This window comes from Xiphophorus couchianus, chromosome 18 (assembly GCF_001444195.1).
Source record: "Xiphophorus couchianus chromosome 18, X_couchianus-1.0, whole genome shotgun sequence".
NCBI lineage: Eukaryota > Metazoa > Chordata > Actinopteri > Cyprinodontiformes > Poeciliidae > Xiphophorus > Xiphophorus couchianus.
In genome coordinates this window covers 11,669,752-11,682,082 of record NC_040245.1, presented here as the reverse complement: position 1 = coordinate 11,682,082, position 12,331 = coordinate 11,669,752, and the positions used below count along the sequence as shown (strand labels likewise).

The 12,331-nt window shown below is 37.5% G+C and overlaps 1 protein-coding gene across 2 annotated transcripts in view; it reads left to right on the top strand.

Annotated features, from left to right (window-relative positions):
• Positions 1-12,331, top strand: part of lsamp (limbic system associated membrane protein) — a 725,983-nt gene that overhangs the window by 517,734 nt on the left and 195,918 nt on the right. The window contains exon 2 of one of the 2 annotated variants that reach the window (XM_028045633.1): positions 2,146-2,224. In XM_028045633.1, coding sequence (XP_027901434.1) covers positions 2,146-2,224 — 79 coding nt within the window. Of the gene's footprint in view, positions 1-1,756; positions 2,225-12,331 lie in introns of those variants that run through there. The other variant, XM_028045631.1, reaches the window with a different exon arrangement.

Below are 12,331 nucleotides of genomic sequence, written 5' to 3'. Positions count from 1 at the left end.
GGGATTTCTAGCTAAAGCTAGTCAGTATGACAGACCATTGGAACATAAACTTTAATTAGAATCTAAAAAATATTGAAAACAGCCCAACAATTAAATGAGAATGGAAATTATTTTGGCCATTCTATACCTAAGGTTTTAAGATTTTTAAAGTATCTCCGAGCTGCTATTCAAAGAATTCATTCACCAGCTCAAAACTGAAAGGCCTGGAAGCTTCTTAGGAGGTGATGTTTTAAATAAATGAATATCTATAAGTTCAATAACTATTGTACTAATGATCCCCACTGTGACTCGTTGCATAAATTCCTGCTAAGTGAGTTCAAAGCACATTCTTGCCTTCTCTTTTCTAACCTATAGTACTACTTATGTTAAAGGAATAGTTCAGGATTCTGTTAGAGGTTTATTTAACACTATTCACAGAAACTAAGACCTTTTGAAACTGGGGTTGTGTTAGTAAGGTTTAATTATCTGCCATGGGGAAGGGAGCATTTAGACTGGACAAAGGGACAGGTGGGCCCCAGTGATGTTTTTTTTTTTTTTTCTGATCCCTTCTGAGTAGAATTGATGGCCAAAGACAATGTTGGAGACATCAGAGAACACAATATGCATCAGTCCCTATTGACACCAGGCAGCCTTTAGTGGTGGTGTTACAATGTAGGCAGATGTGTCTAATCAATACAAAACTGCTCTGCACTTTGTAAATTCTACAGTGATGAGCCCATATTACATGAATACCATAATTAATCCAAACATTGTGACCCATCTTAAACAACGCAAGCATAGAAAGCCTCTAAGATCAGCTGAGTCTCCATGTAAAAGCTTGTAAACCTGTTCCCCACAACCTTAATTACCTGAGGGTCACCCTTCAAGAGTGGGATGCCATGCCTCAGCAGATAGGTTGACTTGTGAACACCATCAAACATTGTTGTCAAGTTGTAATTTATTCACAAGAGCTTATGAAACTTTGAGACACTGACATTTTTGTTGTAGCATACCCACCTCTAGCGGCTTTGTTTGTATATGTATGTTTGTACTTAATTGCACTACTTTCATGATGTAGTAGCATTGTAGTCATGCGTACTTTCTATGGTTTTCATAAATTTTACCAAAAAGCCAAATTAGTTATCGATGTCAATTATTTCGAAAGGAAACCAGACATTCTCAGAATATGGAAGAATCATTGATGACAAGCCACCTCCTTCTTCAATCTCTCTTTTAATAAAATCATTGGGTTTCTCTTAAATAATAATTCAATGCAAGTATGACGGCAGTTTACTGGTTCACAAAATAGCATTCACATACCTAAAATGTTTTTGAGAATGAACTTGTTTTCAGATGATAGAAATCTGCTTTAGTCTTGGCCTCTCTTAGAGAAGGAGTTAACAGTAGCCTCCCAGACCATTAAATATAGATGTGTGCTAAATGAAAACACCACCAGACTTATCTATCATCAGTAAGATATTTACAGCTTATAACTTTTACCAGAACCTCAATCTCAAGTTTTGAACTATCCCTTTAATATGCCCCTTAAATTGAATATTTTTGAAAACACTGTTTAAATCTTTCATAATAGTACTTTTTTTTTCTTTTTCTTTTTTGTAGTTATTTTGCGGTGGTCCTCACTCAGCTGTGTGTCACTGAAAGGGACCTCAGGTGGTGCTGTTGTCCTGACAACGAATGAAGGGAGCCTCACAGTCAGAGGCTGGATAATGTGAAAGAGAGAGAGAAAGAGTAGGAGAGAGCAGAAAGGGAAACAGGGAGGAAGAGTGAGGAGGTGGGGAGTTATTTTCCACAGAGTCTAAACAGTAGCCTGCCTCTCTCCGTCGCCGCTGTGGGTTGTGCAGTCCCTTTACGCGGAGAGCATTACGCGTCACTGGACTATAGAGCGAGGTCCCCTCACTTTTCCACCCCCCCAGCCGTGAACTATTTCAGGCTCTCATCCATCCCGCACTGTTTTGGACCTACATTTATCCCGCGTTTATTTACAGCAGAAGTCTGGACCACTCGACTTGTTTCCTTCTTTTTTATTTTTTGCACGTTTGGATCTATTGCTCCCGAGACGCGCTTTTAAGATGCATGTGGGGCGCAAATCGTGTTGGAGGCAGCTGCAGGCTTCTTTTTTCAGACTGCTCTGTCTTATCCCCACAGGATTCCCTGTCCGGAGTGTGGATATGCAGCGGGCCACCGACAACATCACCATCCGCCAGGGCGACACGGCGATTATAAGGTAAGAGTCATCTCACAACTTTTCCTCCAGGACGCAGCATCGTTCCTGCGAGCACGCAGCTACTTGGGGGGGGGGGCTCGACTGTTTTTTTGTACTCGAAAGTTCCTGTTCACTACTTATTCAGAAACAGGAGCAAATAAATGTTTATTCGTTCACAAAAATGTGGATGTGCACGTAGCGAGCTGCTTTATAGTTTAGATCGAGATTTAGACAGGGGACCTCGTTACTAAATATATATTTTTGTAATGGGTTGCAGCAACAAAATATATTATTTTAGAAAAGGGTAACGGAATGGGAGCTATCTGATCTGTAATGACAACTTTCCTGTGGCTTTTGGAGATTTTTTTAAAATAGAAAAACAGAACAATCTTGTTCTTGCATTTTCTCTGTGCTTTCGCTTGAGTTTGAATGTCAAACTGCAAACTGCGTTTTCTTCTTGCTTCAGTTGTGTCTGGAGTACCTTACCAGTACAATTAACCACGGCTCAGACAATGCAAGCTGTCAACTTTGTCATACTCAGATGCTGCATGAACAGACGCTACTGGCCACCTGATCGGAGCCATGTGTTTGTGACAGCCTATAAATAAAAGCGGATTAAGCGTTTCCCCTCTTTTTTTTTAGTAAACATGTCGCTCTGCTTCAGCCAGTCTCCCATCAACTGAGAAAAGGCAATGCTCTTTAATATTGTCAAACTGGTATTGCAGGGCTGCACACAGAACACTCCCCTGCATTGATTTTACTCTCATTCTCTGGATCAGTTTATTTGCACCTCCAGCCTTAAATAATATTTGCTGCATGTCCAATCTGAATAGGCATGAGCCATTTCTCAGGATCAATGTATACAGTATTTTTTTATTTTAAAGTTGGTGTCATAAACACTATCATTTTCTGTCATAACATGCTGCTTAAAGGTGTTTTTTATGTTTTATTTTTATTAAGACCATTTCAATTTTTGCTGGCCGTCCTGCACGCGGAACTCCTCCAACGTAAACTGTTGCTGCACAATACAGCTACTTTCTGATGTTTACAAAAGTAAAGTATGTATGTATGTAAAGTATGGATGTTTTGAAATATTTCCCATTTCAAAAACATGAATAATAAAAAGTAAAAAAAGAGATATGTGATAAATGTATTTAATTAAAAATGTCACCATCTCATGAAAGGACAATACTAGACAAATCATTTGTGAAAAGATTGAGCTCCTCATTCCTCCCAGTTCTACTTTCGCCATCTGAAGAAATATACCGTTCCCGGACAAAAACAACCAATCAGAGCCAGGAGGATTGAATTAATGCTGTCAGTGAACCTCGTGGACTCTCTTCTAAACTGCTAATGGCAGAGTAACAACTTACTGAAAAAACCTGCTATCATCGGCACCCAGGCTAAATAGCCTGAACTAACTATTGTGGTGAACAAGATGAAGCATTGTTCACCACAATGCCACAATGCAGAGAGAAAGTGGAAGATGTTAGCAGTGCATACATGAGCAGGATTGCCAGAATATTTTTTTTTTATAAATGTCACATACTGCAACATATAGCAAACCAAAAAATCTTGTGTGAATGCCATTATACCTTAAAACTTCTCTATTTTTTTAAAGCATATCATAACATTAGAATTAAATTAATCTTTGTGTTTGCTAGTCCAGATGTGTCCACACAAGCTAAATACAGTTGCAAATACACTCAAAACATTGTGATGATAGGGTTGCCAACGTTTGTTCTTCTGGAGTGAGACTCTTGCTCTCATATTTCTTATTCTTCCAAAAACAGTTCAAGTAATTGGAGCAAAACACTTGTTACCACACTCCTTCTTGGAGGGGTTCCTTCTAAACACAGTGGCAGAGTTTACTGTTGTGATGGGCAGCTCAACATGTACAATATCTAAAGTACTGAATTTTAAGATTTGTTTAATCACTATCGACTTTAATTTGCAATTTTTTTGGACTTCCTTCTCCCTTAATTTTACATGACATAGATTCAGTAAGATTTCAGAGTCATCAATGATTCTGGTCCAAGAACTGAAAATACTCTTGGTAGTGACTTTTAATATAAATCACAGAGCTCAGAACTCTGCAGCTTTTTAAACTGTTTTTCATGATAAAGATTCACTAATAATAATGTAATTTCTGGTTGTTTCTTAAAAGTAAGAATGTGTTGGTAAAATCCAGTTGTTATGGCAGCCCTTTTCTTACCCCATCTTATCTCAATCTCCACTCTGCAGATGGCAACCCTGTATCAGCTTTAGAGGTGGTCTATTAGACATCTGTCTGCATTAGTTCTACAGTATGAACACAATCTGTTCTTTGAGATTAATTGAAGGACAACCCAAAGACCTGTAAGTTTCCTCAAGCAGCAGAGTTATTACCCAGAATTTGTGACCAGCATTATTAAAATCAGAAATTGGTGTCAGATAATTGTAATGATTTTACTCCAGTCTAAACCTAGGATCTGGTGATATATAGGTTTGGTGACATATATATATAATATGTCTTTTTACACTGCAGGGTCGGCCCTGGTTATGTTTGCATTGAGCAGAGTATCACCCTGAAAGTGAGCAGCGATCATCATATCAAAAACTAATTCCTGCTGAAGTACATTTCCTTACAGATCCTGTGGTACAATCTTTTGTTCCTCGATGTCCCATCCAGCTCCTTGTACTGCAGGACTTGCTCCCGCTGGAGCAAGTGATTGTGGGACCAGGAAACCCCTCTGTCAGAGAGTCTTTTGATCACTTCAATTGGAGAAATGTTCCCTGATTTCAAAACTTTGACTAAAGCGGCACTTGTAATTCCAGTCTCACGTCTATCAGCAATGCATGTATTCATCCTCCAGATTAAATTCATTTGATGGGTAAATATGATTTATGATGGGATCTGTTTCAACGCCGTCAGTCAAAATAACTGTAATCAAGAAAGTTTATCACAATGTCTGACTGGGAGATCTAGAAGATGACTCGTGTACCCATGGTCACTGAACCAATCACCGGGTGACTTCAAATCATCTCGGGGTGGCTGGCCCAGAAAGTAGGACTGAGTTATGAGGGGTAATACAAAGATGCTGAACCTGTGTTTGAACCCAGGCTGGGTCATGCCTTGTAGTTCTACAAGGTCTATGGTCTGTAACATACTAATTTTGACTGAGCACTTTATGCATATGAAAGGGAATGTAGAACAGTTGTTAGTTTCCAGCAACATGTCTTGTGCTTTCCTTTGATGTTTTTTTTTATTTTTTTTTTAACCAGTTAACCTCTTTAAGGGCTGTGTGAAAATTCTTAGCTTTGTAAAGTCAATCATGACTTCTTCTCTTTAATTTTTGCACCTGTTAAGCAACAAGATTAAACTCATCAACAGTTTGCAGCAAATAGCTTTACAAATATATAAACATCAGCAGCCTTGTTGATATCCTGTTTGCAGCTCAGCTAAGACTTCTTCTTAAGACCTCTTTTATTCTTATTTGCATATTAAAAGGTGACTACTAGTCTGATTGCTAATGGGAGGCATGGATGGGCAAGTATTATTGCCAGCTTTGAACTAGGCCATTGACAACAGCAGTTTTGAGACAGCACTTCTGCATAGGCCATCAGAACTCAATTAGACTCATTCACAAACAGAAAGAAAGACATAAACTACAAAGAAACAGTCCAAATGGTCCCCCTTGTACATGAGGATGCATTTGTTTCTGTAAGCAGGTGCTATCCGTTCAGGTAACTTTAAATCAGATTAGCTTGTTGCTGTTTGGTTCACAGGTATTTGTTTCAGTTCCAAATCTAATTGTCTGCTTCTTTGCTAAATCCAGACAGTTAGTTAGCTGTAATGGCAGACTATGAATAGAACTACTACTAAGTAAGACTATCCTTTGAATCTGAAGCTTTTTTATTTCACCTGAATCCTTATAAAATGTTTATTTATTTATTTTTTAGTAATTGTAATAATTACTTAAAGGGTGTCATTAATTATTTTTGACCCATGTGTTGCATATCATATGGTTTGATGATCAATCTTATTTATTTGCGGTCAGGCAGTCTTAAGTCAGGTCCCTAGGGCTCTGTTGAAAAACAAAGCTGTTATTCACACCCTGTTTCCACCTGACAAATTGGAAAGAGAGGGAGAAAAAATAAAAAATAAAAAAAAAAAAAAAACAAACCCGTAAGGGTCTAAAGAGCAACAAAAGTTTGCTATATTTGTTCTGGTAAGCTGTGTTTCTGAGGAGGCTGAGGGGATATTGGTGACCTGGGGGCGTAACAGGGCCCGGTTTCGCTCAGTGGAGCCCTTGGCTGAAGTCGTGACACTCCAGGCGCTCAAAGAGAGATGCAGTGTTATGGAAACAGTATGTGGCCAAACAACCACTCTGACAAGAGCGCACAGCAGCAGTCCACAACCTAAATGAGAACGGAAATGTAGTTTAACCAGGGGCTATGAGGTCTGTGTTGCTAAATTCACAGGAAAAACCGAAGCAGGAAACTTTCAGATTTTCAGCACTGCTGTAAGGGGATTCTGTTGACCAGAAGGCCTCTTGACAAAATCTTTTATTGGGAGGTTGTGTTTAAACTATATTGTGCATAGTTACTAATGCTATTTAAAATAACCATGCTAATTTCCATCATAAAATGCTAAAGATGGTTAACATGCCAATGACTGCTGAGGGCTATGTAATCTATATAACCCTCAGCAGTCAATACTGTATAAATAAAGATATATTGTCTAGCAAAGCTGTTGTTTTTTGAATGAATATTTTAATACATTATTTTTTGCTTTGTGATATGTAGGATTTGAAGTATAAAAATAAGAAATATTATGTAAGAGTCAAGGAGAGATGCTGCAAATCTTTTAAGTTGGATTTTATTTTCCATGTAACTTAGAGGACTTTACTAGTGGTAAAAAAAGAAGTCAGTTCTCTGTGTGTTTTTTTTTTCTGTACCATTGATCATTATTTTATCAGGTAATACAAATTTTATTGCTTAAACGGTATAATTTTATTTTACTTATTTAGAAAATAGGCATATTTTGGTGTTATTTACCATTCTTCCAGTAAATTAAAATCAGCTGAAATTTCCACCGGCAGCACAGAGCAGCTTCAGAAACCAGCCACAGAAAATCTTCTCTGTAGATTTAAATGTCGTTGTACATATTCTGGCCATTTGATGTTGAATCCTTGTCATTTGCTCAGCATTTCATTCCAGAAAGCTTTGTCCTGTGAGAGTCATCCTTCCTCAGATTTCATCAAAAGAGAACTCATAGTAAATATTGACATAGATATCTGCCAGCTGTCTATGCCAGTTGGGAATGGCAATAAATCTACAATTGATTTTCGCCATTCCTTTCTTCTATCCTGAAAGGTGGAAATGTACTCTCTGTAAGAACGCTTCACATAATTAGATTAAAATACTCTTAATCTATATATATCTTAATCTATACAAGAGCTCCTTATCCTGAACAGCCTATTCAACCGTTAATCTAAATGGGATTATTCTTTTGAAGACAGTCACTGTGTGGGTGCTGTGTTGACCTAATGAACTTTTTCACACTCTCACCTGATCAGATGTGGTTCCATCTACTCCTTTGATTTTTTGTTTTATTTCTTAAAATATCTCATTTGTCTTCTGTAACATGTCCCTCTGTGCAGTAATTACCAGCATCTGTAGTTTTCCGCTACTTAAAAATTCAGAGGCTCTGTTCTTAGTTCAAAGACTACCAGCTATCTAGTTTTACATTTGTCCCCAGGCTGTTATATCACTCCAAAGAACGATGGGGGAGGAACATTTTTAATTTGTATCTGCTTGATGTGACATTTGGCCCTGGAAAGCATGAACAGAAGTCTCTGCATGGTAAATCTAGGCCCATGTCCCAGCAGTCATGTTTAGACCCATAAGATTTAGGTCAGAGAAAAAAAATCCAATACTCCAAAGCCAGTTTTGTGGTTGCTTAGCCTATTTTTAATTCTTCTTTTACAGTATGACATGAACAACTCCTCTCAGTCTCTGAAAGATGCCTGAAGAATCTAAAAAGAGATGGTTAAAAAGTATCTTGACATTTGTTGAAGCCATTTCTGCAGCATAATATTTTTGCTTTTTAATTGCTTTTTCTTAGCCTGTCGCAGTGATGGGGCCTTCAGGGGCTGGTTGTAGTGTCAGGAGAAAACTCAGATAATTGACAATTGCTTATTAAACCATTGATGACACAGTCTCAGTGACCACTCTCCTCTGGGTCAATTATCTACACTTTGACAATGCACCCTGTCTGGCTTGTTATGTTCAGACAAGAAAATTCTGCACTTTTGCTTTGCCCCAAAGGATCTTTATCACAACTTCTCTTACAACTCTGCCTTTAATTTAAGTCAGAGTCAGTCAGATATTATGTAAGTGGATCCTGCTTGAAGCCATGACGCTACACTAAACCTGATGTCAGTCTGATTCAAGATCTAATGGAATTCACAATACTCGAGAATGCAGTTAGTTTCATTTGCATTATTAAAGCACAAACTATTGAACTCTGATGGTTGCATCTTTCCACGCAGATGTGTACGTTAGCCGTACTCCAAAGAGTGTCCCAACACAGAAACAAAGGCTTTCCAGATGCAGCAAATAAGCTGCATATACCAGCAGATTTCACAGAGCGTAAAGCTGATCGTACTCTGTGTCTCCACTGAACCAGATGGCCTAAATTCTAGCAAATATTTACTATGGAACAACAGAAATTATCAACTGTTATACAGATTCTTTAAAATGCAGATAAGTTACTATCAGAAATTGTTCTGTAAACTGCAACTGCATGCTACATTCAATCTTATTTATATATATAAGACTTATCTTATATATAGTATATATATCCATCTATGCAATAATTATGTATCATATTAGCCAATCCTCATTTAATATTCCTAACATCCAACGACGCTCTGCACTGGTGATGTGATTCGAGGCTTGTAGCAAAGAGAGTGCATATGAAACATGGCAACACTATGTTGATGTCAAAGCTGAGATTATAAAATTTGACTTTGAAAATTCTAAATTCAACAGAGTGGACTGATAAATATGTTTTACTGAAATTGCCGAATGCAAACCGATGTGCCTGCTTTTCTTCAAGTGCATCAGCATTGCGAAGGATTACAACCTGTGAAGGCATTTTCTAACCAAATTTTGTGGATTCCACCAGACTTTTCTACCTGGCTCGAACATTAGTCAGCAAAAAAATTGCTATGTCTCCAAAACAATTGTGAGAGTAGCAGTGCTGTTTTCAGCAGGTGTTGCTGAAGTCAAAAGAGAACTGCCATAGCTTTTCTGTGTGTGGTGTGGATCCTCTGCAAAAAGAAACAGCACTTCAGAGACTGTTTAGTGCCTTATGGCTTCATTAGATGAAAGATTGCTGAAAATCATGTAAGAGCAAGTGCTAGCAAGCATTAACTAAGTCTACCACATCTGCTAGAAGTAGTATGGACATTCTGGCCTCAGAAGTTTTTGAAAGTCTTTTGACTCGGACGAGGAAAGCTAAAGTGATGTCTGGCTGGCGATGAATCCACCGAGAGTTCTGACATGGCTCAACTTTATTCGATTTTTGACAGTTTCAGAGAGGACTTATTGAGCTTGATACTTTGAAAGGACATACCACTGCTGCAATTAATTAAAAAAAATTTTTTTTTTTTTTAAATGCAATGCAATAATGCAAAAATTGCTGTCTGGTGGATGGATAAATGCAAACTTTACTTTTGAACAATTATCATGAAATTTTAACAATGACCCAAGTGGAGTCGGTGTAAATTTATTTTAATGAGAAAAAAAAAACACAACTAAAGCTTTCACCTCTCTGTCAAATACACCTTAAATGTAATCCTCACTGCACACAGTTCTGTTCTGTAAACGCATGCAAACATATTTGAAAGATTTTTTGGTATTGTTTTTTACACCTTGTTCTATCTTTCATTTACCATCTACGAATCCAATTTTTTGTTGGATCACATAAGCAAAAATATCAGATCTATGTTTCCCATGTTACCTTATCTTATACAGTGTCATTTCCAAGTTTGAAAGCTGGTTGAGCTATATAAACTGTTCAGTAAGCCTGGTCCTGGGTCAGAAGAATCTGCAGGAGAAATGTTTAGATAAAATCCTAACCAAATGTGCAACCAGTCTGAGCAGTTTTGTTTTATCGCGAAGGAAGGGGAACTTTATAGGCCCCTGTTTCATGGCTGACTTTCTAAGAGCAGCTGTTGCCTTGCAGCAAATAGTGTTTGGCTTGAAAACCTGGTAAAGACTTTTCTGCATAAGTTTACATCTTCTCCCTGTGCATCCATTTGTTCTCTCTGGCTTTGCCTTCATTCCACAAGCATGCATGTTGGGTCAAATGAACACAATAAGCTATAATTATATGTGTATGTGTGTGTTTGTTTTTTCATTTATGTCTGTGTGATGCCCTCTGAGAGACCTGTCCATATGCTGCCTGGATTTCTTTCCTGCGTAAAAAAGAGGAGAATAAAAGTTTAAAGCAGGTTTAAATACAACGGTTCTAGACAGGTGTCAAACAGGAACCAGTGTCCCTGTGGAACTGTAATGGCTCCTGTACAAAAGAGATAATACAAAAGTAATTTTCTTATGATGATATGTTCTAGCATAGAAATAACTAACTGATCCCTTGGAACAATTAAATTTTTGCAACAATGACTTAAAAATGAAGGTGTTGTGCCTTTAGCTTCAGCCATATTGATACAGGATCACAGTCTTTATCTGCTACATTGGAGGTCTGCGTCCTGCAACTTTGGAGATGCAGTTGGCTCTTTGACTCTGAGGCTCACTTAAGATGTTAAACGATGAAATGTCGCCTTGTGTTTTTGTCTTATTCTTTTTTTGTGTGGTGTCCCCATTTATTTATTTATTTATTTATATTTACTTATTAACAGCATGCAGCATAAAACTTTTTGTTTTTCAAAACAAAATCAAGTTGAGCATATGTGTATCGTGGAAATCTCAACACTCATACCACAGTGAAATAAGCAGAGATTAAACCTGAATGTTGGCCCTTGCTCTAATTACTGGTTGTGCCAGCTCTGGTCACAACTGCTATGAGTTTCTTAACTGGCAGTACATCTTTTACATTGCTATAGGGGATTTTTGGCCTTCCTTTCTTTGTAGAATTGTTTTAATTAAGTCAGTTATATATTATTCACTTATTAAAAAAAATAATTTAAATAGTTTATTCTCTCTTTTAATGTTTTTCTTATTTTGTGAAGGACCAAAGGGCACACGGACAGCCTAACTCAGCAAATCACATTATTTATTCCAATAAATCTGCAAACAGATGCTCTAATGTTACGATTTTAATTTGTTAGTGCTATTTTAAAAAGCAAGAATAGCTTGTGAAGGCACCAAGATCCTTATCAGCTGATCTCTCATCAACACTCTGAAAAACTGGCATTTAACAAAACCTTTACCGCATGATTTATTAACAGAACCTGGCAATATTAAAAGATGGACAGTGTTAAAGACCTTAGTCAGAAATAGAGCTTATGAATTCAGTGCAAAATAACTAACTGTTAGCACAGGTCTATCGTTGCATTGTATTGATACGTGACAGGTGAATTAAAAACTGCAGGAAGATAACAAATAGTGAGCATGTTTTGTTCTATAGGTAATCCAACACTTAAAAATAGTTAAAATAAGGCATTTTTACGTCTCAGATTTCACACATCAAAAACTAAACTAAATTGTAGAAAACATGACACTAACACTGTTTTGCTTGACCTCTATTCCCCTTGAAACTGCCTCTACTTGCTGACAAAAGCATATTCTTTCCTTTGGTCTACCAGCAAACTGATGCCAAGTTAACACCAGATTGTATGTCAGTGGAAATACAAAGAACTAATCACTAATCACTAGCACAAAAGGAGTGCTGGAGCTTCTTAAGAGTAGCTTTACAGACAAAACAAAAAAATAAATTTACCACCATCCCCGTCACAACAAATAGTGGTGGAGCACATGTGAACGATATACCTGTCAGATGTTTCTGTGTATGACGAAGGTGCCAAATCCCCTGGCTAACATGGACACAAAAGCTATAAGTGGCTGCACAAAGTGAGGGTTCATCTATTAAGTTGACTGAAGATGAAGACATCAACT